General features: G+C 33.9%; 1 protein-coding gene across 1 annotated transcript; it reads left to right on the top strand.

The window, feature by feature from the left end:
• Positions 1-2,317: 2,317 nt before the first annotated feature.
• Positions 2,318-10,932, top strand: LOC131616820 (DNA repair RAD52-like protein 1, mitochondrial). Its single transcript, XM_058888265.1, has 4 exons — positions 2,318-2,625; positions 2,723-2,760; positions 3,647-3,741; positions 10,442-10,932. Exons 1-4 carry the CDS (start codon positions 2,348-2,350, stop codon positions 10,583-10,585), a joined length of 555 nt encoding a protein of 184 aa, XP_058744248.1. The 5' UTR covers positions 2,318-2,347; the 3' UTR covers positions 10,586-10,932.
• Positions 10,933-21,474: the final 10,542 nt, after the last annotated feature.

Below are 21,474 nucleotides of genomic sequence, written 5' to 3'. Positions count from 1 at the left end.
CACGATTTTGAAATTGATTGATAATAACGAGATCTTTTCCGCGTGAGAGAGCTAGTGGCATACTCGTTGATTTTATCCGAGTTGGAGCCCTTCTTTCATTTGCGATGCAAAGAACTTGTTTGTTCTCATGCTCAAGATCAATGGCTGAGTATTTCTCTCTAACGACAACAAAGTGTTTATTCGTTTTAAAAACGTTTTTCCCAAAAGCGGAACTACATTAGCTCTGACTTCTCCATTGCACCAAGGAGGTATGTAGGCCCAAAGCTTAACGCTTTGCCGAGCTTATTTTGAAAATAAAACAAACCGTTTTTTAGCACACACACAACACAGATTTTCAAAAAGGTTCCCGTGGAGTACCACGGATATGAGGGGTGCTTTAAACCTTCCCCTCATATAATCAACACCCGAACCTGAGTTCTCTTTCTTGTTTTTTAAAAAACAAAACTTTGGGTTTTACGTTCTTTTCCCTTTTCCTTTGAAAAAATAAAGCGCGGTGGCGATTTCAAAACGGAATATTGATTCGAGTCAATCCCATGGCTTCGATATCAGATTTTCCCCGCTACACTATTTTATGTTTTTTATTCCACTTTTATCTAATATTATTTTTGTATATTAAATGGAAAGTTGTTATCCAAATATGATGAATTTTGTTGTTATTTGATAACGTGACTAAATACAAAGTTATGTTGTCATCAATATGTGTATGTATGGCTCAATAAATTTTTGTAAAAAAAACCGAACCAATTCAAACCACATTGGTTTGGTTTAGTTTGGTTCGGTTTTATTTCTAAAAGCCAACCAAACCAAACCGAACCGCACACTTTTTTCTAGGGGTGTTCGCAGTGCGATTTGGGCGACTTTGACGTAAAAAATCATCTGAACCGTAAAAATAATCAAAATCGCCTAAAGCGCACCGCGAACACCCTTAACCAAAAATATATTTAACCCTTAAAAAAATATATGGGTGTCAGATATAATATAATTTCTTTATAGACCCCCAACCTTCTTGGAAACCCGCGGCGAAATTCCAAAAATGTCTCTATATTTCGGAAGTGCATCTCTGAAGTCACTTTTTATGAAAAAAATGTGATTTCGGAGATGCACTTCCGAAAACACTTTTTTTTTGTTGAAAAAAAGGTGATTTCGGAGATGCACTTCCAGAAACACCATTTTTTTGGGAAAATGAGGTGTTTTCGGAGATGCATATCCGAAATATTCCAATTTTTGGTTTTGGAATTTTTCAAATATGTATATCCGAAAAAAATCAATAATAATTAAAAAATTAAAATCAAGGTGAATCAATACAATTAATTGTATTAATTAAAATATATTATTAAAAATATATCATTATATTATAACGAATGACGTGGTTGATATCCTGGCCGTTTAACATCCACCAACATAGGTGTATTCAATTAAACACACAAATTGCATTTTATAATAACAAGCCAAATCAGCTTTCGTGTGTTTCGTCGGTAAATATTGTCGTACCAAATAGCAGTTCTCATAATAATAATATTAGTCAAGTAAATATTTAAATCAACACATTATTTTTATATATAAAATTAATAATTATAATAATAATAATAAATTTCATGATACATAAAAAATTATTTTATGAATTAATTTTCAAAAACAATTTATAGTTAAAAAATTCATCTTATAAACAAAATTTTCAAATTAATTTTAGAGTTAAAAATTATTTTAGTAACTTATATAAATGAAAAATATTTTTATTATATTTCATAAGTAAACTTTGAATTATATAAAATTAAATATATAATTTATTCACCAAATGAAATTAAGACAAAATCTTCTTGTAATTTTTTTAAATTAAATAAAAAATAAGTGATAATTATTATATTTATTTTTTAATTTATAATTGGAATTAGAATAGAAATATCTCCCGTATAATTATCATTATTATTATTCATAACTTATAAATTATATCAATTTTATGATATTTGAATTAATCAATATCCCAAAATTTTTAATTTTTTGGAATTTTGATTATTTCGGATATGCATATCCGAAAAAACCTTTGACAAATTTTAGGGGATTTTCAAATATGCATATCCGAACTAATCAAAATTTCAAATTTTTTTTTTGGTGTTTTTGGGAGATGCATATCCGAATTAACCAAAATATATCTTCGAAGAATATTTTCGCGTTTCTAGCATATGTTTTCACCGCTGGAGTCCGTAAAGAAATTTTCAAAATTCTTTAGCGAGAACTATGGAAAAATAGGCCCAATTCTCAAAAAAGAAAATAGGCCCGTTAGATTACAACGGTATTTAACCCCAATTGACATCAAAATTGAAATCAAAAGACCGTTTGACTCATTTCAATGGCGTCATCATCACTCTCTTCTTCTTCCTCCCTAAAATTGAATCACCTAAGAACAACACTCTGTTACCATTTGAAGCAAAATCGATGCTATTCAAAGCTGAACCACGCATCAACATCATCACCACCAGACTTCGAGAAAGTAGCAGACGATGTACCAACTTCAGGAATCTGTAGACCTCTGTCCGAAATACTGAAGGAGCTGAACAAGAAGGTTCCCGATTCTCTCATCAAAACTCGCATTGAGAAAGATGGGTTTCCCATTAGATACATTCCTTGGTATTTATTTCCCCTAACCCTAACCCTAATAAACTGAAACTTCATTATGTTATACTCATATTGTTATTTATTGTTGTTGTTGCTGCTGCTTTTGCAGGCATGTTGTGAACCGTGTTTTGAACTTACACGCTCCTGGTATATATATTCATGTTCCCTTTTAATTCTAGTCAATACTTAGTGCTTGAAATTGTAGTGCTATATCAACATTGTAGGACTATATCAACTCAATCCTTTGTATTATCAATGAGTTGTAATTTATGAATCTCAGATTGACACGGACACCGAGACACACATCACTAACACTTCGACAATGCTAATGACAAAAATAAAGGACACCGACACTGCGACATATACGATAGTAGTTGACCTTCATTTATCCATCTAGTAGTTAAAAGGTTAAAAGTATTTTAATCAATATATGTTTAAAAAGGCGTGTTGAAACAAAGAAAACACGTTTTTTTTTGAAATATTTGTCAGAATTGTCTGATTTTTTATTTTTGTTGAATGAATGTCATATGAGTGTGAGACATTGATTTAAAATGTGTCTAAGCAAAGAAAAAACTATTTTTTTGGGAACACTTGTCTGATTTTGCGACACTTGTTGTACAAGTGAAATACATGTGTCAGACACCGATGCGAGTCAGACACCATGACATACCTACTCATAGCGGTGTCCGTGTTGTGTTTTTTAGTTTTAAATGCATCCTTGATATTACTAACTTTAGGATGAATTTGATTAACATTTTGCAATTTTAAGAATTTTTTATGAAATAATATTGTTATTGTAGAGGCAATGGTGGAGCTAGACTCTCATCATTGAGGAGACAAGCCAATGCAGAGATTTTATGTAGTTATTGTTTTCTTAAGTTATCGATCTTGAGTAGAGCCGGAGTCTTGTCACATTGCATACTGACCTAGGAGACTAGGTTGATATAGTTGTACAATTTCAAGGACCAAGTTCAGTATTTGTGTATTGATGTTTAATAGTTCATTTATTTTTTATTTGTTTGTTTTATGCTAGAGTGGTCTGGTGAGGTTCGGAATATCACCTATTCTGCTGATGCCAAGTCTGTTTCTGTTGTTTACCGAGTTACTCTTTATGGGACTGATGCTGAGGTAGGTACTTGCATTTTGTTTATTGGTCTTTAAATATTGAAAGCATAGTTAGTGTATTAACTATTGAGTTGCTGAACAAATTTAGCATTTTTACTGTGATGTTTCGCTGGCATATGAACAATTTAGCTCTTTGATATTATATTATAATAGAGTAATTTCCATTTTTATATTTTACATCGATGTACCCATATCTTGGTTTTCAAAAAGTGTCAATCTTATATGCTACCGGTACCACACAGGCCACATCCATTCCTACTTTCCTTTTCTGTTTTTTTGAGTTCTTTTTCTGTTGTTATTCCTAGACAATATTTTGTTCTTCTACACCGAATTCTACCTCGGTTGCTTCATGTGCTCAAACCTTCAAACCAACCGGTAGTATTATTGACATAGCATGACACTATAATCATTGGATGTATTTAAATAACAAGAAGAAGGTGACATGTGATTTTTGTAATCTAACAAGTAGCGGGGGAATAAGTATAGCAAAAAAGTATCAACTAGGAATAAAGGCTGATGTAGTTTCTTACTTGAAAATACTTGCGGAAGTTAAAGCAATATTACATGCTGATATGGTTGAGAAAGTGAGAATTAAAAAAGGAGTAGAAGAAGTGTTAGTGTAATTAGATGCGAATTATACAAATGATATTGAAGAAATAAGTAGAATTCGAAGCGGAAAGAGGCTGATGGGATCCCAAAATTCCGAAACAGAAAATAAAGAATCAAAGGAGTAAAACTTTAGAAAATAACTGAATTTGATTAATGAAGAAATATAAAATGCAGAAAGGGATGAATTCCAATCTACTCCAAAGCCAAGTTCCTACAGAGAACAATATTCTCTGTCTATAATTAAAACAAATGATTTCTCCCAGATGCCTTTACTCTATCCCTTAGCCCTTTATAACAAACTCCCTCTTTCTCTCCTCCTGTAACTAAATATTCCCTCTAGTTTTCTACTTTTGATTACTCTAAATGGGCCTAAGCCAACATATTTGATACCTAACAATAACCACCCCCTTAAAATGTGCCTTGTCTTCAAGGCAGAGAAAAAAAAAATTCACTTTCTAGTAGCTGCTACCTTGTTACAACCAAATGGTTGCTGCCCAGAGTTGTCATTTCCCGGCCGCAACGGCCGCTATAGCGGCGCCCTGGAGCGGCGCGGCCCCCCACTCGCGTGAGATGCAAGGTGCGGTGGTGGGATGGAAAAGTATAGAACTGGGGAAAATTACCAAATTGCCCCTCATTTTAGAACTGGGGATGCAAGGTACAACCGTGTTCCCAGGTCGCGGGTCGTTCTCGGGCGAAGCGACTTTGATTCATTCTTTTTTTTTTCCACTTCTTTTTGGGGAGAATTACCAGATTACCTCTCATTTTAAAATTTTTAAAACCAGAAAATTTTATTTCTGTCTTTTCATTTATTTCTCTTGCGTGCGTTTCTTTCTTCTTTGTCTTAAATTCCCGCCACTACTCTTCTTCCAAGTGCCAACCGCCACCGTTCCTTCCTCTTCTTCTCCTAGTCCTTCTGTTTTGCCGCCGTCCTCAGCCCTCACACCAGGTAATCTTCTATCTTCTTCTTCTACAGTTGATAGTTCTATACTATTCTTCTTTCTTCCAACTTCTTTTACTGTTTTATTAAGTTTCCACTTCTTCTACTTCATTGTAAAATAACATGGCTAAGTTCTGTCGATTTTTGTCGATTCTAAAACAATATGCCAGCATCATCTTCAACACCGAATTCTACGTCGGTTGCTTCATGTGTTCCAACGTTCAAACCAACCATTAGTAAGGACATATGATGGAAATATAATCATTTGAAGGATTTGAGTAATAAGAAGAAAGTGACATGTGATTTTTGTAATATAATAAGCAGTAGGAGAATAAGTAGAGCAAAAATGCATCAATTAGGAATTCAAGGTGATGTAGTTCCTTGCTTGAAAACACCCGAGGATGTTAAGGCTATATTACGTGTGACATGGCCGTCAAGTTAGACCTCTTCAATGGCCGTCAAGAGGACTAAATGACCATTAGGTTTGGTGTATGATGTGTGATAAAGAAGCGAGGGCAAGAACCATCCAATATATTGGTCTTTTTTTTATACGTGTGGATTTGCTTTTAAAGTAGCAAAGCAAGAGCTTTTAAGTTGATGTTGGAAGCTATGGTCCTCATTTGAAGCTTTAAGTTATCATGAACTTAGGCTTCCACTCCTTCAAAATGAGTTGGAATATACAAAAGGTTTATTGAAGAACTAAGAGGTGCAAATGAACAAATATGGTTGTTCAATTATGTCGGATGGTTGGACAGATAGAAAAGGTAGAACATTGATTAATTTTTTGGTCAATTGCCCGACGGGGGCATGTTTGTGAAGAGTGTGGATGCTTCTAACTATGCCAAGACGGGGTAAAGCTAGCCGATTTGTTGGACGCTTTTATTTAGGAAATGGGTGAAAAAAATGTTCAATTGATCATCGATAATGGAAGTAACTATGTATCGGCAGGTAAAAAATTGTGTTTGAAGAGGCCTCACGTGTTTTGGACTCCATGTGCTACCCATTGTACAGACCTTATATTAGAAGACATAACCAAATTCCAAAAGTTCAAAAGGTTATACAAAAAGGGATTATGGTTGTGGGCTACATTTATAACCATACTTTTGTTTTGAATCTAATGAGAAAGACCACCAGCAATGTTGAATTGGATAAACAAAAAGTGACAAGGTTTGCTATCCATTTCCTTTGTCTACAAAGGATGCAAGAACTAAAAGGCAAGCTTAGGGAGATGTTCCTTTGTGAAGAATGGACAAGTTCCAAGGTGCTAAAGGACAAAGGGCAGCTACTACTATACTTACGGTATCATTTTGGAATGATGTTTTCTACACTTTTAAGTGCATGACGCCTCTTGTAGATGTGCTAAGAATGAAAGGAAACTCGCAATGAGATACATATATGCCGCAATGGGGGTTGCGAAAGAATCAATTGAAAAAGCATTCAATTCAAATTCAAGCAAGTACAAAGTCGTATTTGAAATCATTGATAAAAGATGGGAGTGTCAACTTCATCATCCGCTACATTCTGCAGGTCACTATCTCAATTCTGAATATTATTATTCTAAACCAGAAATTGAGAGCAATGGTAGATTGGCGAGTGGCCTCCGTAAGTGCATTAATACACTTAGTGAAAGTGATGAAGTGGAAGATTTGATTTTAGAACAATTGGCACAATACCGGGGTGTTACAGGTCTCTTTGGTATAAGAGCGGCAATTAGACAAAGGTCGACATTAGCTCCAAGTATGATGAAATGATTTTTTGATTTTTTACATGTGACACACTATGTGTTATGTATATGGAATGATTTTTACAATTACTTGCAGCTGATTGGTGGAAGTCTTATGGAGCCGAAACTCCAGAGTTGCAATTGTTGGCTGTTAAAGTGTTGAGTTTGAGTTGCAGTGCTTCTGGATGTGGGCGTAACTTGAGCATCTTTGAGCATGTGTGTATTAATTTTTTACTAGGATATTAAAGTATCTTACATGCAAGTATTATTAAATTAATACTTCAATTTATTGTATTTTAAAGTATTTTACAATAATTTGAAGTATTAATTTAATAATACTTGCATGTAAGATACTTTAATATCCTAGTAGAAAATTAATACTCACATGCTCAAAGATGCTCCAGTTACGCTCACATCCAGAAGCACTGCAACTCAAACTCAACACTTCCACCACTCAGCTGCAAGTAATTGTAAAAATCATTCCATATACATAACACAAAGTGTATCACATGTAAAAAATCAAAAAATCATTTCATCTTACCAGGAGCTAATGTCGACCTTTGTCTAATTGCCGCTCTTATACCAAAGAGACTTGTAGCACCCCAGTATTGTGTCAATTGTTCTCAAACCAAATTTTTCACTTTATCAATGAAGGCCTCTCACCAATCTACCATTGCTCTCAATTTTTGGTTTAGAATAATATTCAGGATTGAGATAGTGACTTGCAGAATGTAGCGGATGATGAAGTTAACACTCCCTTCTCTTATCAATGATTTCAAATACGGCTTTGTACTTCCTTGAATTTGAATTGAAAGTTTTTTCAATTGATTCATTCGCTACCCCCATTGCAGCATATATGTATCCCACTGCGGGTTTTCTTTTCATTATCAACCATTCTTAGCACATCTACAAGAGGCGTCATGCACTTAAGAGTGTAGAGAACATCATTCCAAAATGATACCGTAAGTATAGTAGTAGCTGCTCTTTGTCCTTTAACATCTTTGGCACACTTGGAACTTGTCCATTCTTCAAAAAGGAACATCTCTCTAAGCTTGCCTTTTAGTTCTTGCATCCTTTGTAGACAAAGGAAATTGGTAGCAAACCTCACTTCTTGTTTAACCAATTCAAAATTGCCGGTAGTCTTTCTCATTAGATCCAAAGCAAAAGTATGGTTATAAATGTAGCCCACAACCTTAATTGCTTTTTGTATAACCTTTGGAATTTTTCTTATGTCTTCTAGCATAAAGTTTATACAATGGGCAGCACATGGAATCCAAAACATGTGGGGCATCTTCAAATACAATTCTTTACCCGCCCCTACATAGTTACTTCCATTATCGGTAATCAATTGAACAACATTTTTTTCACCCATTTTCTTAATAAAAGTGTCCAACAATTCGGCTAACTTTACCCCCGTCTTGGCATAGTTAGAAGCATCCACATACTTCACAAACATGGTCCCCGTCAGACAATTGCCAAGAAATTAATCAATGTTCTACCTTTTCTATCCGTCCAACCATCCGGCATAATTGAATAACCATATTTATTCCTTTGCACCTCTTGGTTCTTCAACAAACCTTTTGTATATTCCAACTCATTTTGAAGGAGTGGAAGCCTAAGTTCATGATAACTTGGCGGCTTCAAATGAAGACCATAGAGTCTTCGATTGAAGACCATTAGCTTCTAACATCAACTTAAAAGCTCTTGCATTTGCTACGTTAAAAGCAACTTCACACGTATAATAAAAGCGACCAATATATTGGATGGTTCTTTCCCTCGCTTCTTTATCACACGCATCATTGATGCTTGTGTCCTTAGTACTCTTGACGACCATTGAAGAGGTCTCATTCTCAGCAAGCCTCTTTCCGGTTCGAATGCTACGTATTTCCTCAATATCAATGGTATCATCCGTATCTAATTGCATTGAAACCTCTTGTATTTCTTTCTTAATTCTCTCTTTCTCAACAATGTCAGCACGTAATATAGCCTTAACATCCACATGTGTTTTCAAGCAAAGAACTACATCATCTTGAATTCCTAGTTGATGCCTTTTTGCGCTACTTATTCCCCCACTGCGTGTTATATTATAAAAATCACATGCCACCACCTTGTTATTCAAATGATTATATTTCTATCATATGTCCTTACTATTGGTTGGTTTGAACGTTGGAGTACATGAAGCAACCGACGCAGAATTCGGTGTTGAAGATGATGCTGCCATATTGTCTAGAATCGACGAAACTCAACCTTGTTATTTTACAAAGAAGTATAGAACTGTCAATTGTAGAAGAAGATAGGAGATTATCTGGTGTGAGGGTTGAAGACGGTGGCAGAACGGAAGGACTGGGAGAAGAAGAGGAAGGAACGGTGGCGGTTGGCACTTGGCAGAAGACTAGCGGCTGGAATTTAGGGCAAAGGAGAAAGAAACGCATGCAGCCGAAACAAATGAAGAGAAAGAAATAAAATTTTCTGGTTTTAGAGAATGATTCAGGGCCGCTCCGCCTAGGAACAATCCGTGACCCGGTAACGCGCGTGTAGCGGCCGGGAATGACAACTCTGAAAACAACCGAGGTAGAATTCGGTGTAGAAGATGATGCCATATTGTCAAGGAATAACAACAGAAAAATACTCAGAAAAGGAAAGTAGAAAGAAAAGAATATAAAGAAGAGAAAAGGTATGAAAGGAAAAAACATAAAAGAAAATAAGGCGGAAGATGAAATAGCCTTTAGGGTTGACGTCCGAAAGAGAAGAAGCGTCGAGAACACAAACAAAGTAAAAAAAACAAACCCAGTCAACCGCTCCACGCGGGTAGCGACCCGCGAACCCGGAGAATCGTCCGCATTCTTGTCTGTGGAGTTAAATTGGGATAAATTAGAGCTTTATAGCATATGTTTGATTTGGTGTTAGATAAACTTTTATCACAAACTTTTATCACGTCCAAATGTGATTTCCACGTGATTTTAAGAAGCAGGAGTTCTTAGATAAACTTTTATCACAAACTTTTATCACGTCCAAATGTGATTTCCACGTGATTTTAAGAAGCAGGAGTTCTTAGCTTCTGCGCCATACGCTCGTCAGCCAGTTTTCCTTCTGCGCCATACGCCTGTCTGCCAGTTTTCCACGGTGGAAACAAACAGATAAATAGAAGTTTTATTGCTCAACAACAAAATTTTCATTTATATGATGACTGTAGATTGCTTTTGCATCTTTTTCTTTTGACTTCATTTACAATCCTGGTTGATTTCAACTTTATGCTAGTGCTTTTGAAGTCTTTGGATTGCTATATTTAAACATGTTTTAGATATAATATTACTATGGTGATTGGGTCAGAAAACGAGACAAACAGACTCCGGTTGTTTGATAGCTCCCCTTCTTCTGTCTAGACTATTTTCAATTCTGCTTTATTCATTTACTAACCCAATTAATTTTTCTAGATATTTAGGGAATCAACTGGTACTGCTTCAATAGATGATACAAGCTATGGAGATCCTGTACAGAAGGCAGAAGCAATGGCTTTTCGAAGAGCTTGTGCACGCTTTGGGTTGGGGCTTCACCTTTATCATGAAGAGTCCTCATAATCAAGCGGTTCTGCTCACCTTCTCAGGTTAATTGCCATTGTTTCTTGTTGGATTTTAACGTTATGATCATTTGAAACAAGATTATATGGTTTGTTATTACTGATTAAAGGGGAGCATTTTTTGTCCTGTTAACCATATGTTCTATCTGGTTCATGATAGACATTAGTATAGTTGATCCATGTGGATACTGTAGTGCTTACTCCATCTAGTAGGAAAAGACTTTGGTTGTTGTAGTTATCTGATTTTATGGTTCCATCATATGATGTTTTGGGGAAAATTGATGCACTGTTGTACTTTTGATATAAAACAGGAAAAGTATGTTTATAATTTACTTGCATCATAGTTTATTACTTGAGCCATATAATATGGATCATACCCTTGTGTTACTTGTGTCACATCTGTTAGTATGTGCAGTTGTGCATGATAAATCAGCAACACTGATTAGGTGATTGACTTATATAAACTGATTCAAATCCAACCAATCCAGAATCGGTGGCAAGAATATGTTTAAATTGAGGTCATCTTTGTATTTTATGTTAGCTTATTAAAAGTTCTTAAATTTTTCGAAAGAATCTTTTTGAGAGCTTTTGCTGTGATACAGAGAAGCGACATTATATAAAATACGTTAATGTTGGATTCTTGTGTCTAAAAAACATATATGAATCTTTTAGGTAGTGTATGTTAATAATTTGAACATATAGAGAGGGGGAAAATTGAAAAAATTTCATTAAATAAAGGATACAATTTAATTGCATCATATGTTCTTCATAATGCCTCCAAAAATATTCTCTACCTATATTTTTTTGGTTACTTTCATTTTTCATGGTTATGTCCTTGCACCTCTAAGAAACACGACATAGGTCTAATCCATGTATCATTGTGGGATACTTTTTATTTCAATTCCCTCACATCAGCCATAAAATATGCCAATGTAGATTGGCTCGGTTGGTAAGGATTGACTCACACAAGAGGTCATGGGTTCAAGTAGATGTGAGGCTTTTGGTAGGTGGTCTGCAAGCACTTTATGAATGTTAAGGAGGTCTGTCTTGCAACTCACATAAACTTTTTATTACCCAGAAAAGAGACTCCACTTTAAATTTCATTTAAACTTTGCTCTATTTTCATTTAGACTTTATTTGAGAGTGAGGAGGGCTTCAATTTTATTTATTTTTATAAGAAGAATTGAGAAATTTTTAATATTTTTTGTTAATTTCTTTTGTGTTGAATGATAAAATAATTTATATTATTAACATATTTTTTATTTTTGAAATACTATAATAACAAAAAATATATTTAAACAAATTGTCTAAGCCTTCAAAATCCTTTAAAATTCTCCTTCAATATAAATTTTGAGTTCTCTCAAATTACGAGGTTTTCGATGGTATAAAGAAAAACAAGCCTTCAAAACCATCCCAACAAAAAGATTTCTATTCTTTTCACTCCATTCTTCTAATTTTTTTAAATCCTACCCTTTCTCCTAACTCACAATATTTATTTAAGAAAGATATAATAGTGATTAGTAATTTAATAAATGGACTCTAGTCTCCACTAATTTTCATATGTTAATTTTCATATGTGATTACTTCTCATAATTTAGTAGATAGGAGATAAATGAAATAAAGTCAAATTGGATGAAACTTTATCCTTTAAAGCTATAAGAGATGTCTTAAACTCCAAAGCTTTTGCATGACAACATCAGAGAAAATCGAGAATTTCTTTACACACCCATACACTTTTTTAGAGGTCTTTAGCGAAAATCCCAAAATACCTTTAGAATTCGCATGTGTATATTCGAACTCACTTTTTTTTATATAAAAAAAGTGACTTAACATATGTATGTCCGAAGTCATTTTTTTTTTCCAAAAAAAAGTGACTTCAGATATGCAATCTGAAGTTATTAAACTTAGTCCAGCGCCAACAAGCTCTCCCCCCCACTCTTCATTTGTATGTTCAAAGACACCCAAAACTCATTTCTTCTCAAAAATCACATTTTTACACATTTGAAGTAATACTTCACTGAGATTGAAGTATCAAAAACTCCTTTGAAGAATGTCCAACTCATTTCAAGTCTTCTTAAAAGCTCCTTCCAAACTCCAACATAGTGTAAGATTTTAAAAATATCATTTCATTGCTGAAATTGATTTTTAAGTTAGTTATAATCAATAAAATTGTATTTGTTGATGTTATAGTAGTAAAATTTTGGTGTTTTGGTGTGAAAATCAATTTTTGGGAGGACTTAGGGCAAGAAGAGTATTTCTGCAAAAAATGACCGATCGCATGTTATTTCGCAAGTTCATCTTCGAAATCCACTCTAACCAGTTTCAGATATGCACTTGCAAAATCTTTCCTAAGTTGTTTTTTATTTATTTTCAAATTTTTCTTATTGCTTGTTTCAGGAAAATGACTGACAATCAAGCACCGACTAATCGACTAGGACATGGCAGGCCAAGTCTGACAGCCTCTGCTCGGTGTGAGAGAGCTGCACAATAAGGAATGACTCGGGTACATGGTCGAGTCTTCCAGGAGGAAGCGTCTACATGGTCCTCATCTACACCGAGGAGTCACCTGTCTCAAACGTCATCCTTTTATGCCCATGAGCAAGTTGAGGTTACTCAGGAGGAGGAGGTATCAAAACAGGGCGAGGTACTTGAGGAGGAGGTTCACCCCGAGCATGACGAGGTTGCTCAGGAGGATGTTCATGATGCTGCTCGGATCGACGCAACAATGGAAAGGGCAAACATCAGCTACCCAAGAGGGCCTTCTGACACTTCCATATTGATTTACTATCATGACCGTTGTATTGTATTTTTTGTATTTTGGAATATTTTACGTAGTTGTTATTTTCAAATCATTTTACCGGATAAATGGTATCAACTTTAGTTAGTCCGATTCTCCGATTATATGTAATGAAGTTTTTTACAAAAATGACTGATTCAGAGCAAAATTCGCATGTGCATATCTGAAATATTTGTTTTAGGTGGTTTCGGATATGTATATACGAAAAAACCTCTCATATTTTAATTCCAACTTTTAAATAATAAATTATTAGAAAAAAGGTCATTTCACCCTATACATATCTGAAACATCTTAAAAATGTAAAAAAAGATGCTTTCGAATATGCATACACAAAAGGTATTTTGATATTTTCATGAGTGTTTTTCACCCAATATTAGAGCTGTCAAAATGGGCTAGCCCATATGGGCCGGCCCGCCAGGCCCGAAAAATCATAGGGCTTGGACCTTAAAATTAGAGCCCATATTTTTCATGGTCTTTTTAGCCCAGCCCTGAAAAGTCCGCTACCCATTAGGGCTAGCCCATATGGGCCGTGGATAGCCCATCAGGCCCGCATAATTATAAATTAAAAAATATATATTAATATTTATATTATCTTACTCCAAAATAGCATATTGATTTTTTCCCACTTCACTAAATTTTATCTCTATTTTATTCAATCTTTCTCTTTTAAATATTATACATTAATATAATCAACATTTTTTCATCATATTATATTAGTTTTTCTCTTATAATAAATATTCAAGTTTGTCAAAAAATAAAAATTCAAGTATTATTTTATACATTTTAGACATATATTGTATTTAGAAACACATTATAGTATTTATGAGATAATATAATACTTAAAAATGTATTATATTTAAAATAACATAATTTTTTAATTTTATTTATAATAAATATTATGGAGTTTTTATTTTAACTTTTTTTAAATAAAAAAGTCCATTTAGGACCGGGTAGCCCGAAGCCCATCTAGGGCCGGACTCGGGTATTAAATCTCGAGCCCATATTATACAGGGCCTTTTTGGTTCAGCCCTAAAAAGCCCAGGGCCCGCTAGGGCCGGCCCATTTAGGGTCGGGTAGCCCATATTGACAACTCTACCTAGGGATGGCAAAAATATCCATACCCGCGGATATCCGTGGATAAAATCTGTCACGGATATGGGACGGGTAATTTAATAGATATTCACGGATAAAATAAATGAATATTTAAATATTCGTTTATTAATGGATATGGATATGAGTTTAATGTTACCGTGCCCGCGAATATCCATATTCGTTAATAAATTATAAAATTACTTAAATATTATTAGTTTATTATACACTATCTTTTCATCTTCTAAAAAACTAGTCTCCTCATATATATATATATATATATATATATATATATATATATATATATATATATATATATATATATATATATATATATATAAAAGTTTTCTTTGAAGAAAATATTTATTTTTTATACAAATTTTATTGATCATTTCATATTTAAGCTTTTTCTATATTCCATACCTCAGTTCAACAATTTCACCGTCCAATAAATCAGTATCGATCTTTTTTCTTTCAATCAGTGTCATCATTTCTACTCCTCCATCGTCCGCTCTTCCATCATAACTCACAATCACAATATCATTCTTTTTTTTTGTTAAAAATAAAATGTATGGGATATTATACTTTGGTGAAAATGAAGGAAACTAATTTGATAAAATTTTGTTGTTAAAATATGAGAGATTTGTTTGAATGTTATGTGATAATAACGTCTTGTGTCTTTAAAATAAGCTGAAAAATATTTTTTTCAAAATATAATTTTAGAAAAATAGTATTATCCATGGATATCTGTGAATATCCGCGGATACCTTAAAACCCGCGGATTACCCGTTTAGCAGATATCCGCACGAATATGAGGTGGATATGGATATCATATTTATACAACGAAGCGGACATGGATATCATACTACCCGTCCCCATGGATATTCATTTACATCCCTAACTCTACCCTATATGAATGTACAAAGAGATTTTTGAAAAAAATATTGTAATTCAAATTTGTAAACCATTCACACTGGAGTCCTTGCAACTCACATAAATATTCCAAACTTAAATGTACTTTTAATCTACTTATTTTAACATTCTTAACTTTTAGCACTTCTTTTAAAAAAAAAAAAATCAGCTTTTTAGTTTCCATTTTTTCACATGTTATAATTTAATTTAATTCCACATCATTATTAATTATTAATTTAAATTTAATAAATATTTTTAATAATGTAAATATATTAATTTAATTAATATTTTTTAATTTTTATTAATATGTAAATACAACTTGTTCTCTCGCATATGAGAATTTTACGTTCTTAATTTTACCTCTTAATTTTACCTGACACTCTCATTTTTCATTATTTTAAAAATGATCATGAATAAACTTGGAGTGATCAAGAACGAAATTTATGGTAACATATCAAAATTTCGATAATTTACTTATAAATTTCGTATATAATTTTTTCAATTATTTTTTGTTTTACCAAAATTTTTGAAATATATTGAAATTTCGTGTGCTATACGAGAAATTTAGTAATTTTTTTTTTAATTTAAAAAATGCATTGTCGGATTTTTCAAAAAATCCAGTAAATTTTCGAAAATTCTAATAATTTTTTATATAAATTTCAAAAAAATTCAATATTTATTTAAAATTTCTGATAAACGCATAATATTTTTTCAATTTTTATTTATTTATAAAAACATAAGAATAATAACACTATCATTAAATAGTGTCTGATATAAGTGTGAGGTGACATGTAAGTTCTCCTCGTACATACTAGATCACCTCTCCACCTAATTCACAATTTGAATTCAAGTCTAAAAAACTCAATTTTGATTGAGAAAATGATAAAAAGTGTTGTTTTAAAAATGACAAAATGTTGTATTTTTTGGTAAACACTAAAACTGAGTATTAACTACCTTTTGACAAAAACAAGGTCTTCACTTTAATATCTATTAAATACTACTTACTAAATTGATAAGTATAGTAATAAAGAGAGACACAGAGGATAGCAAAATATGAAATATAATCATAAATACTTTTAGACTAAACAGTCATTAAAGTATTTTTACACTAAACATTTGAGCTTCAGTTTAGTATATGAAAATATAAGTCCTTCAAGAGTCACTAATTAATCAAACGATTTTGACTAAAGTTTTATTCTTCTTCTATATTTTACAAAAACAATAAGTTTTAGTTTTTTTTATATAAAAAGAGGGCTTAAGCCTAAAAAAGAAAACTAACAACACACCATCTTAAGAGTAGTTACACCGCGAATATTATTTTCTAAGAAATTTGCTAGAAAGTTCGGCAACAAATTAAATCGAATAAATTTTGAATCTAAGAAACCACCAACATTCACTAGAACATCTGCATATTTATATGCTCCCCGAAAAAGAGTGCACCACCTTCTCTTCATCCAAATTCTCAATTAATCTCCGGATTTGGTTAAGCAAGGCTAAATCTTATCGATTATCGATTAAGGCTGGTTATCATCTCCCATCTAACTGCATTCGTTTTCTTCATGTTAGCTGTATCACCCCAAATGAAATTTCTTTGCAACCTTTGAATTTCATTTATACACGTATTAGGCAACATGTTTGTCATCATTGTATAAATCAGAATAACTTCTATGAAAATTTTAGCCAAAGTAACTCAACCTGCAAAAGATAAATGGTTAGCTTTCTAGCTCGCAAGCTTGAGAGAGATTTTCTCCACAATGTAGTTATAATCTGATCTCTTAACATTTTTTCAACTCAGAGGCACGCCTAAATACTTTCCTAAAAATTGGTCTCCCTGAACCTAGAAATTTGCGTTAACTTCAGCTTCATAATTATTGTGGCATTACTTGAAAACAAAATACTTGTCTTTTTATTACTAAATTTTTGGCCTGACATATTATAAAATGTTTGAAGAGTTTACATAACACATCTCATTTGTCTCTTAGAGGAAAAATTATGGAATAACAGACCTAGATGTCTTGAAGGATGTCGAGACATTCGATCTGTCAAGAAATATTAGCAAGGTATATACACAGATTTATGCCAAACTGAAAGATAAATGACACCAGTAATTGTTGACCCAGTTCGGGGACAAACACACATACTATTGGGGCATACCAAGCCAAGAATGAAGTCCACTATCAGCAGTATTAATTCAGAGCTAAACTCCTTCGTTTACAACCCTTCACTTAATCCCTACCCAACGAACCTGCTACCTAGATCCTCTCTAGATATGGAATATCCTCATCCCACTTCCTATCACCGCAGTGATGTTGTACAGTTCTCCATCCCCAGGAGCTGTAACAACGACCTAATCACCAATATTCTGATTACACAAACAAACAGTTTGGAAGATACACTTCCATGACAATACCTAGCCAAGACTCTTTACTATGAACAACAACTTGGAGTTACTTCAAAGCTTCCTCCAAGAACAATACGTACTCATCTTACCTACAGGCTTCGAGGATTACGGTGACCTTCCCACAACCCGGGAGGTTCACTTAACCTAGCCCTAATGATTACATATTTTGTATTCTAGGCTGACTTATTACCTAGGTTACAAAGCTTCTATTTATAATCTATACCCAACTGGATTTGGGCCTTCAATCACAGGTCATCAGCTGTTACAAATCTGCAGAAGATTCTGCATAGAAATAGGAACAATATCATGTGTTTTCTAGAAAGTCTCAACATCTTCCATGCTAGAATCCATGCTAGAAACGCTCCAAAATATTCTCCTTAAAGTTAGGACTTCAATCATTTGTTTCCTAAAATGCCTCCACAATTTTAGCTGCCAGAAACACTCCAGGATATTCTCTACAAAGATAGGACTAGCTGCTAAAAGCACTCCAAAATATTCCCCACAATCTTCTCCATGAAAATAGTGCTTCAAATATTTGATTCTTAAATATTCTCCATATTTAGTAACTAATCAAATATCTTGAAATCATAGATAACAAATAAATACTTTTATCCTTTACTTGAGCGCCACATAAGATTGTATAATATTTCCATAATATTCTGCATTCTGTTAATTGTTGAGTCTTATCCAATTAACAGTCAAGTTCAGGCGCGATGTCGAATGGCTTTCATAGGACATCTTCTTTGACATGTTGACCAGATGTTGAAACATTTCAACTCAACATGTTCCTTTGTCAAATAGAATTTCCACCTGCTTTCTCTTACTAGTTACAAATCCTATCTAACTAATTGCTACTATATTAGTTTTACCAAACATGATGCCAATTCAAATTATAGAGAAACAACAAGAGGCTTATCTAAAATGCAACAGGTCATCTGCAAACATAAGGTGAGAAACATTTGGACCTTGTCTACCCATGTGGATGATGCTTCATTTCTTACTCTCTACTTCTTGAGCAATAAGATGCGATAGCTTGTCCATGCACAAGACAAAGATATACAGATGTTAGAACAAGATTTGTTCTGATCAATATTCTTAGTTTTGATGATAACAATGTATATGAATTTTGCTTGAGATAATGTGGTACTCTAATCCTATGCAATTTCCATTTCAGGAAATATATAAAGAGTATGCACAAAATCAGCGCAAGAAGCACTGACTCAGAAGGTTCAAGTATGCAACATCAGAACATGCTCTCGCAAGACATCAGAAGATGGTCAAGCAGAATCAGAACATGGTCTATTGAAGCATCAGAAGAACTTGAGATCAGAAGCAGAAGCACTGAAGTTCGCATGGTATCACGCTAGAAGCACTTCAAGGTCAGAAGACAAGAAGATGCTCTGCACCAAGCTGTTTGACTCTAATGATATTCAAACGTTGTTTATACAAACATCATATCAGAAGCAAGTACAAGATGGCAGGCTACGCTGACTGACAAAAGGAACGTTAGAAGCTATTAAAGGCAAAGTCAGTTAAAGCAGGAAAAGCAAGGCTCGAGGTAGTTGACAAAAGAGTGAAACATTAAATGCAATGCTGTATGGATCACGCAACGCATTAAATGCTCCCAACGGTCATCTTCTCAAACGCCTATAAATAGAAGTTCTGATGAGAAGCTGAATACAACACTCTGCACAAACATACAGAAACGCTGTCAAATTCAAAAGCTCTCAAACTTCATCTTCAACCTCACTTCATTACTGTTGTAATATCTTAGTGAGATTAAGCTTAAACTTTAAGAGAAAAATCACAGTTGTGATTATAGCTTTTAAGAAGCATTGTATAACTCTTGTAAGAATTTGTTTACATTCATTTGTAAAGAACTAGAGGAGATAAAGTTGTGATCGGATTCTCTAGAAAGTCTTAGAGGGTATCTAAGCACTGTGTTCCTAGAGTGATCAGGTTGTGATCAGAATACTCTAAAAGACTTAGAGGGTATCTAAGTGGAAAACCATTGTAATCTTGTGTGATTAGTGGATTAAATCCTCAGGTGAGGTAAATCACTCTAAGGGGGTGGACTGGAGTAGTTTCGTTAACAACGAACCAGGATAAAAATATTGTGTTCATTGTTTTTATCTTAAGAGTTTTTAAAGTCACACTTATTCAAACCCCCCCTTTCTAAGTGTTTTTCTATCCTTCAATTGGCATCAGAGCGCCGGTTCTAAGGTGCAAGCACTTAACCGTGTTTAGAAAAGATTCAGGAAGAGAAAAACACTAAGTCAAGATGGTTGAAACTCCAACACCTACATCTACATTTGGCTCTGCTAAGCAATACAATGGAAATGGTAACAATGGCTACACTTGACCACCAGTATTCGATGGTGAAAACTTTGAATATTGGAAAGATAAACTCGAAAGTTACTTTCTTGGTTTAGATGGTGACTTATGGGATATTCTGGTGGATGGTTACAAACATCCAGTGAAAGCTAGTGGTGTAAAGCTCTCAAGACAAGAAATGAGTGATGATCAAAAGAAGCAATTCAAAAATCATCACAAATGTAGGAGTGTTTTGCTGAATGCTATCTCTCATGCTGAATATGAGAAGATATCTAACAGGGAAACTGCCTATGATATATATGAGTCACTGAAAATGACTTATGAAGGAAATGCCCAAGTCAAGGAGACCAAAGCTCTTGCCTTGATCCAGAAATATGAAGCCTTCAAGATGGAGGATGATGAAAACATTGAGAAAATGTTCTCAAGATTTCAAATGCTAACTGTTGGATTAAGAGTTCTTGACAAGGGATACACCGAGTCTGATCATGTCAAGAAGATCATCAGAAGCTTGCCAAGAAGATGGGGTCCTATGGTGACTGCTTTCAAAATTGCCAAGAATCTAAATGAAGTCTCTCTTGAAGAATTGATCAGTGCCCTGAGGAGTCATGAAATAGAGCTGGATGCTAATGAACCTCAGAAGAAAGGTAAGTCTATTGCATTAAAATCCAATTATAAAAAATGCACTAACGCTTTTCAGGCAGAAGAACAAGATTCTAAAGAATCAGAATCAGAAGAAGAAGATGAACTGTCCATGATCTCCATAAGGGTAAACCAACTCTGGAAAAGCAAGCATAGGAAGTTCAAGAACTTCAGAAGTTCTAAGAAGCTTGAAAAAGGAGAATCTTCTGGAAGCAGAAGATCTGACAAGAAGAAGGTCACATGCTATGAATGCAATGAGCCTGGTCACTACAAGAATGAGTGTCCAAAACTTCAGAAGGAGAATCCCAAGAAGAAGTTTCACAAGAAGAAAGGTCTTATGGCAACGTGGGATGATTCAGATTCAGAATCAGAATCAGACTCTGAAGGCGAGCAGGCAAACATTGCACTGATGGCCACAGTTGATGATGGATCAGAATCTACATCAGAATCAGATTCTGAAGAGGTATTTTCTGAACTATCTAGAGAAGAGTTAGTTTCCAGTTTAACAGAACTTCTGGAACTCAAGGCTCATCTTAGTATCAAATATAAAAAGCTGAAAAAGCTATTTGAGTCTGAAACTAAGAAGCTGGAAGTGGAAAATTCTGAACTGAAGGAAAAAGTTTTAAAATTATCCAAAGATATTGGATCTCCTTCTGAATCAGAAAAATCCATTCCTAGTCTCAATCATATTCTGAAAGAATATGACTCGAGCTTCAGA

Source organism: Vicia villosa, linkage group LG7, assembly GCF_029867415.1.
Source record: "Vicia villosa cultivar HV-30 ecotype Madison, WI linkage group LG7, Vvil1.0, whole genome shotgun sequence".
NCBI classification, from domain to species: domain Eukaryota; kingdom Viridiplantae; phylum Streptophyta; class Magnoliopsida; order Fabales; family Fabaceae; genus Vicia; species Vicia villosa.
The sequence above is the reverse complement of the archived record's forward strand: the minus strand, read 5'-3'. Positions and strand labels throughout refer to the sequence as shown.

Excerpts from the sequence above, each read along its gene's own strand:
- LOC131616820 (XM_058888265.1), top strand. The coding sequence starts at position 2,348 with ATGGCGTCATCATCACTCTCTTCTTCTTCCTCCCTAAAATTGAATCAC. Across the intron at positions 2,626-2,722 it reads CCCATTAGATACATTCCTTG|GCATGTTGTGAACCGTGTTT; the intron begins GTATTTATTTCC and ends CTGCTTTTGCAG. Across the intron at positions 3,742-10,441 it reads TTTATGGGACTGATGCTGAG|ATATTTAGGGAATCAACTGG; the intron begins GTAGGTACTTGC and ends TAATTTTTCTAG.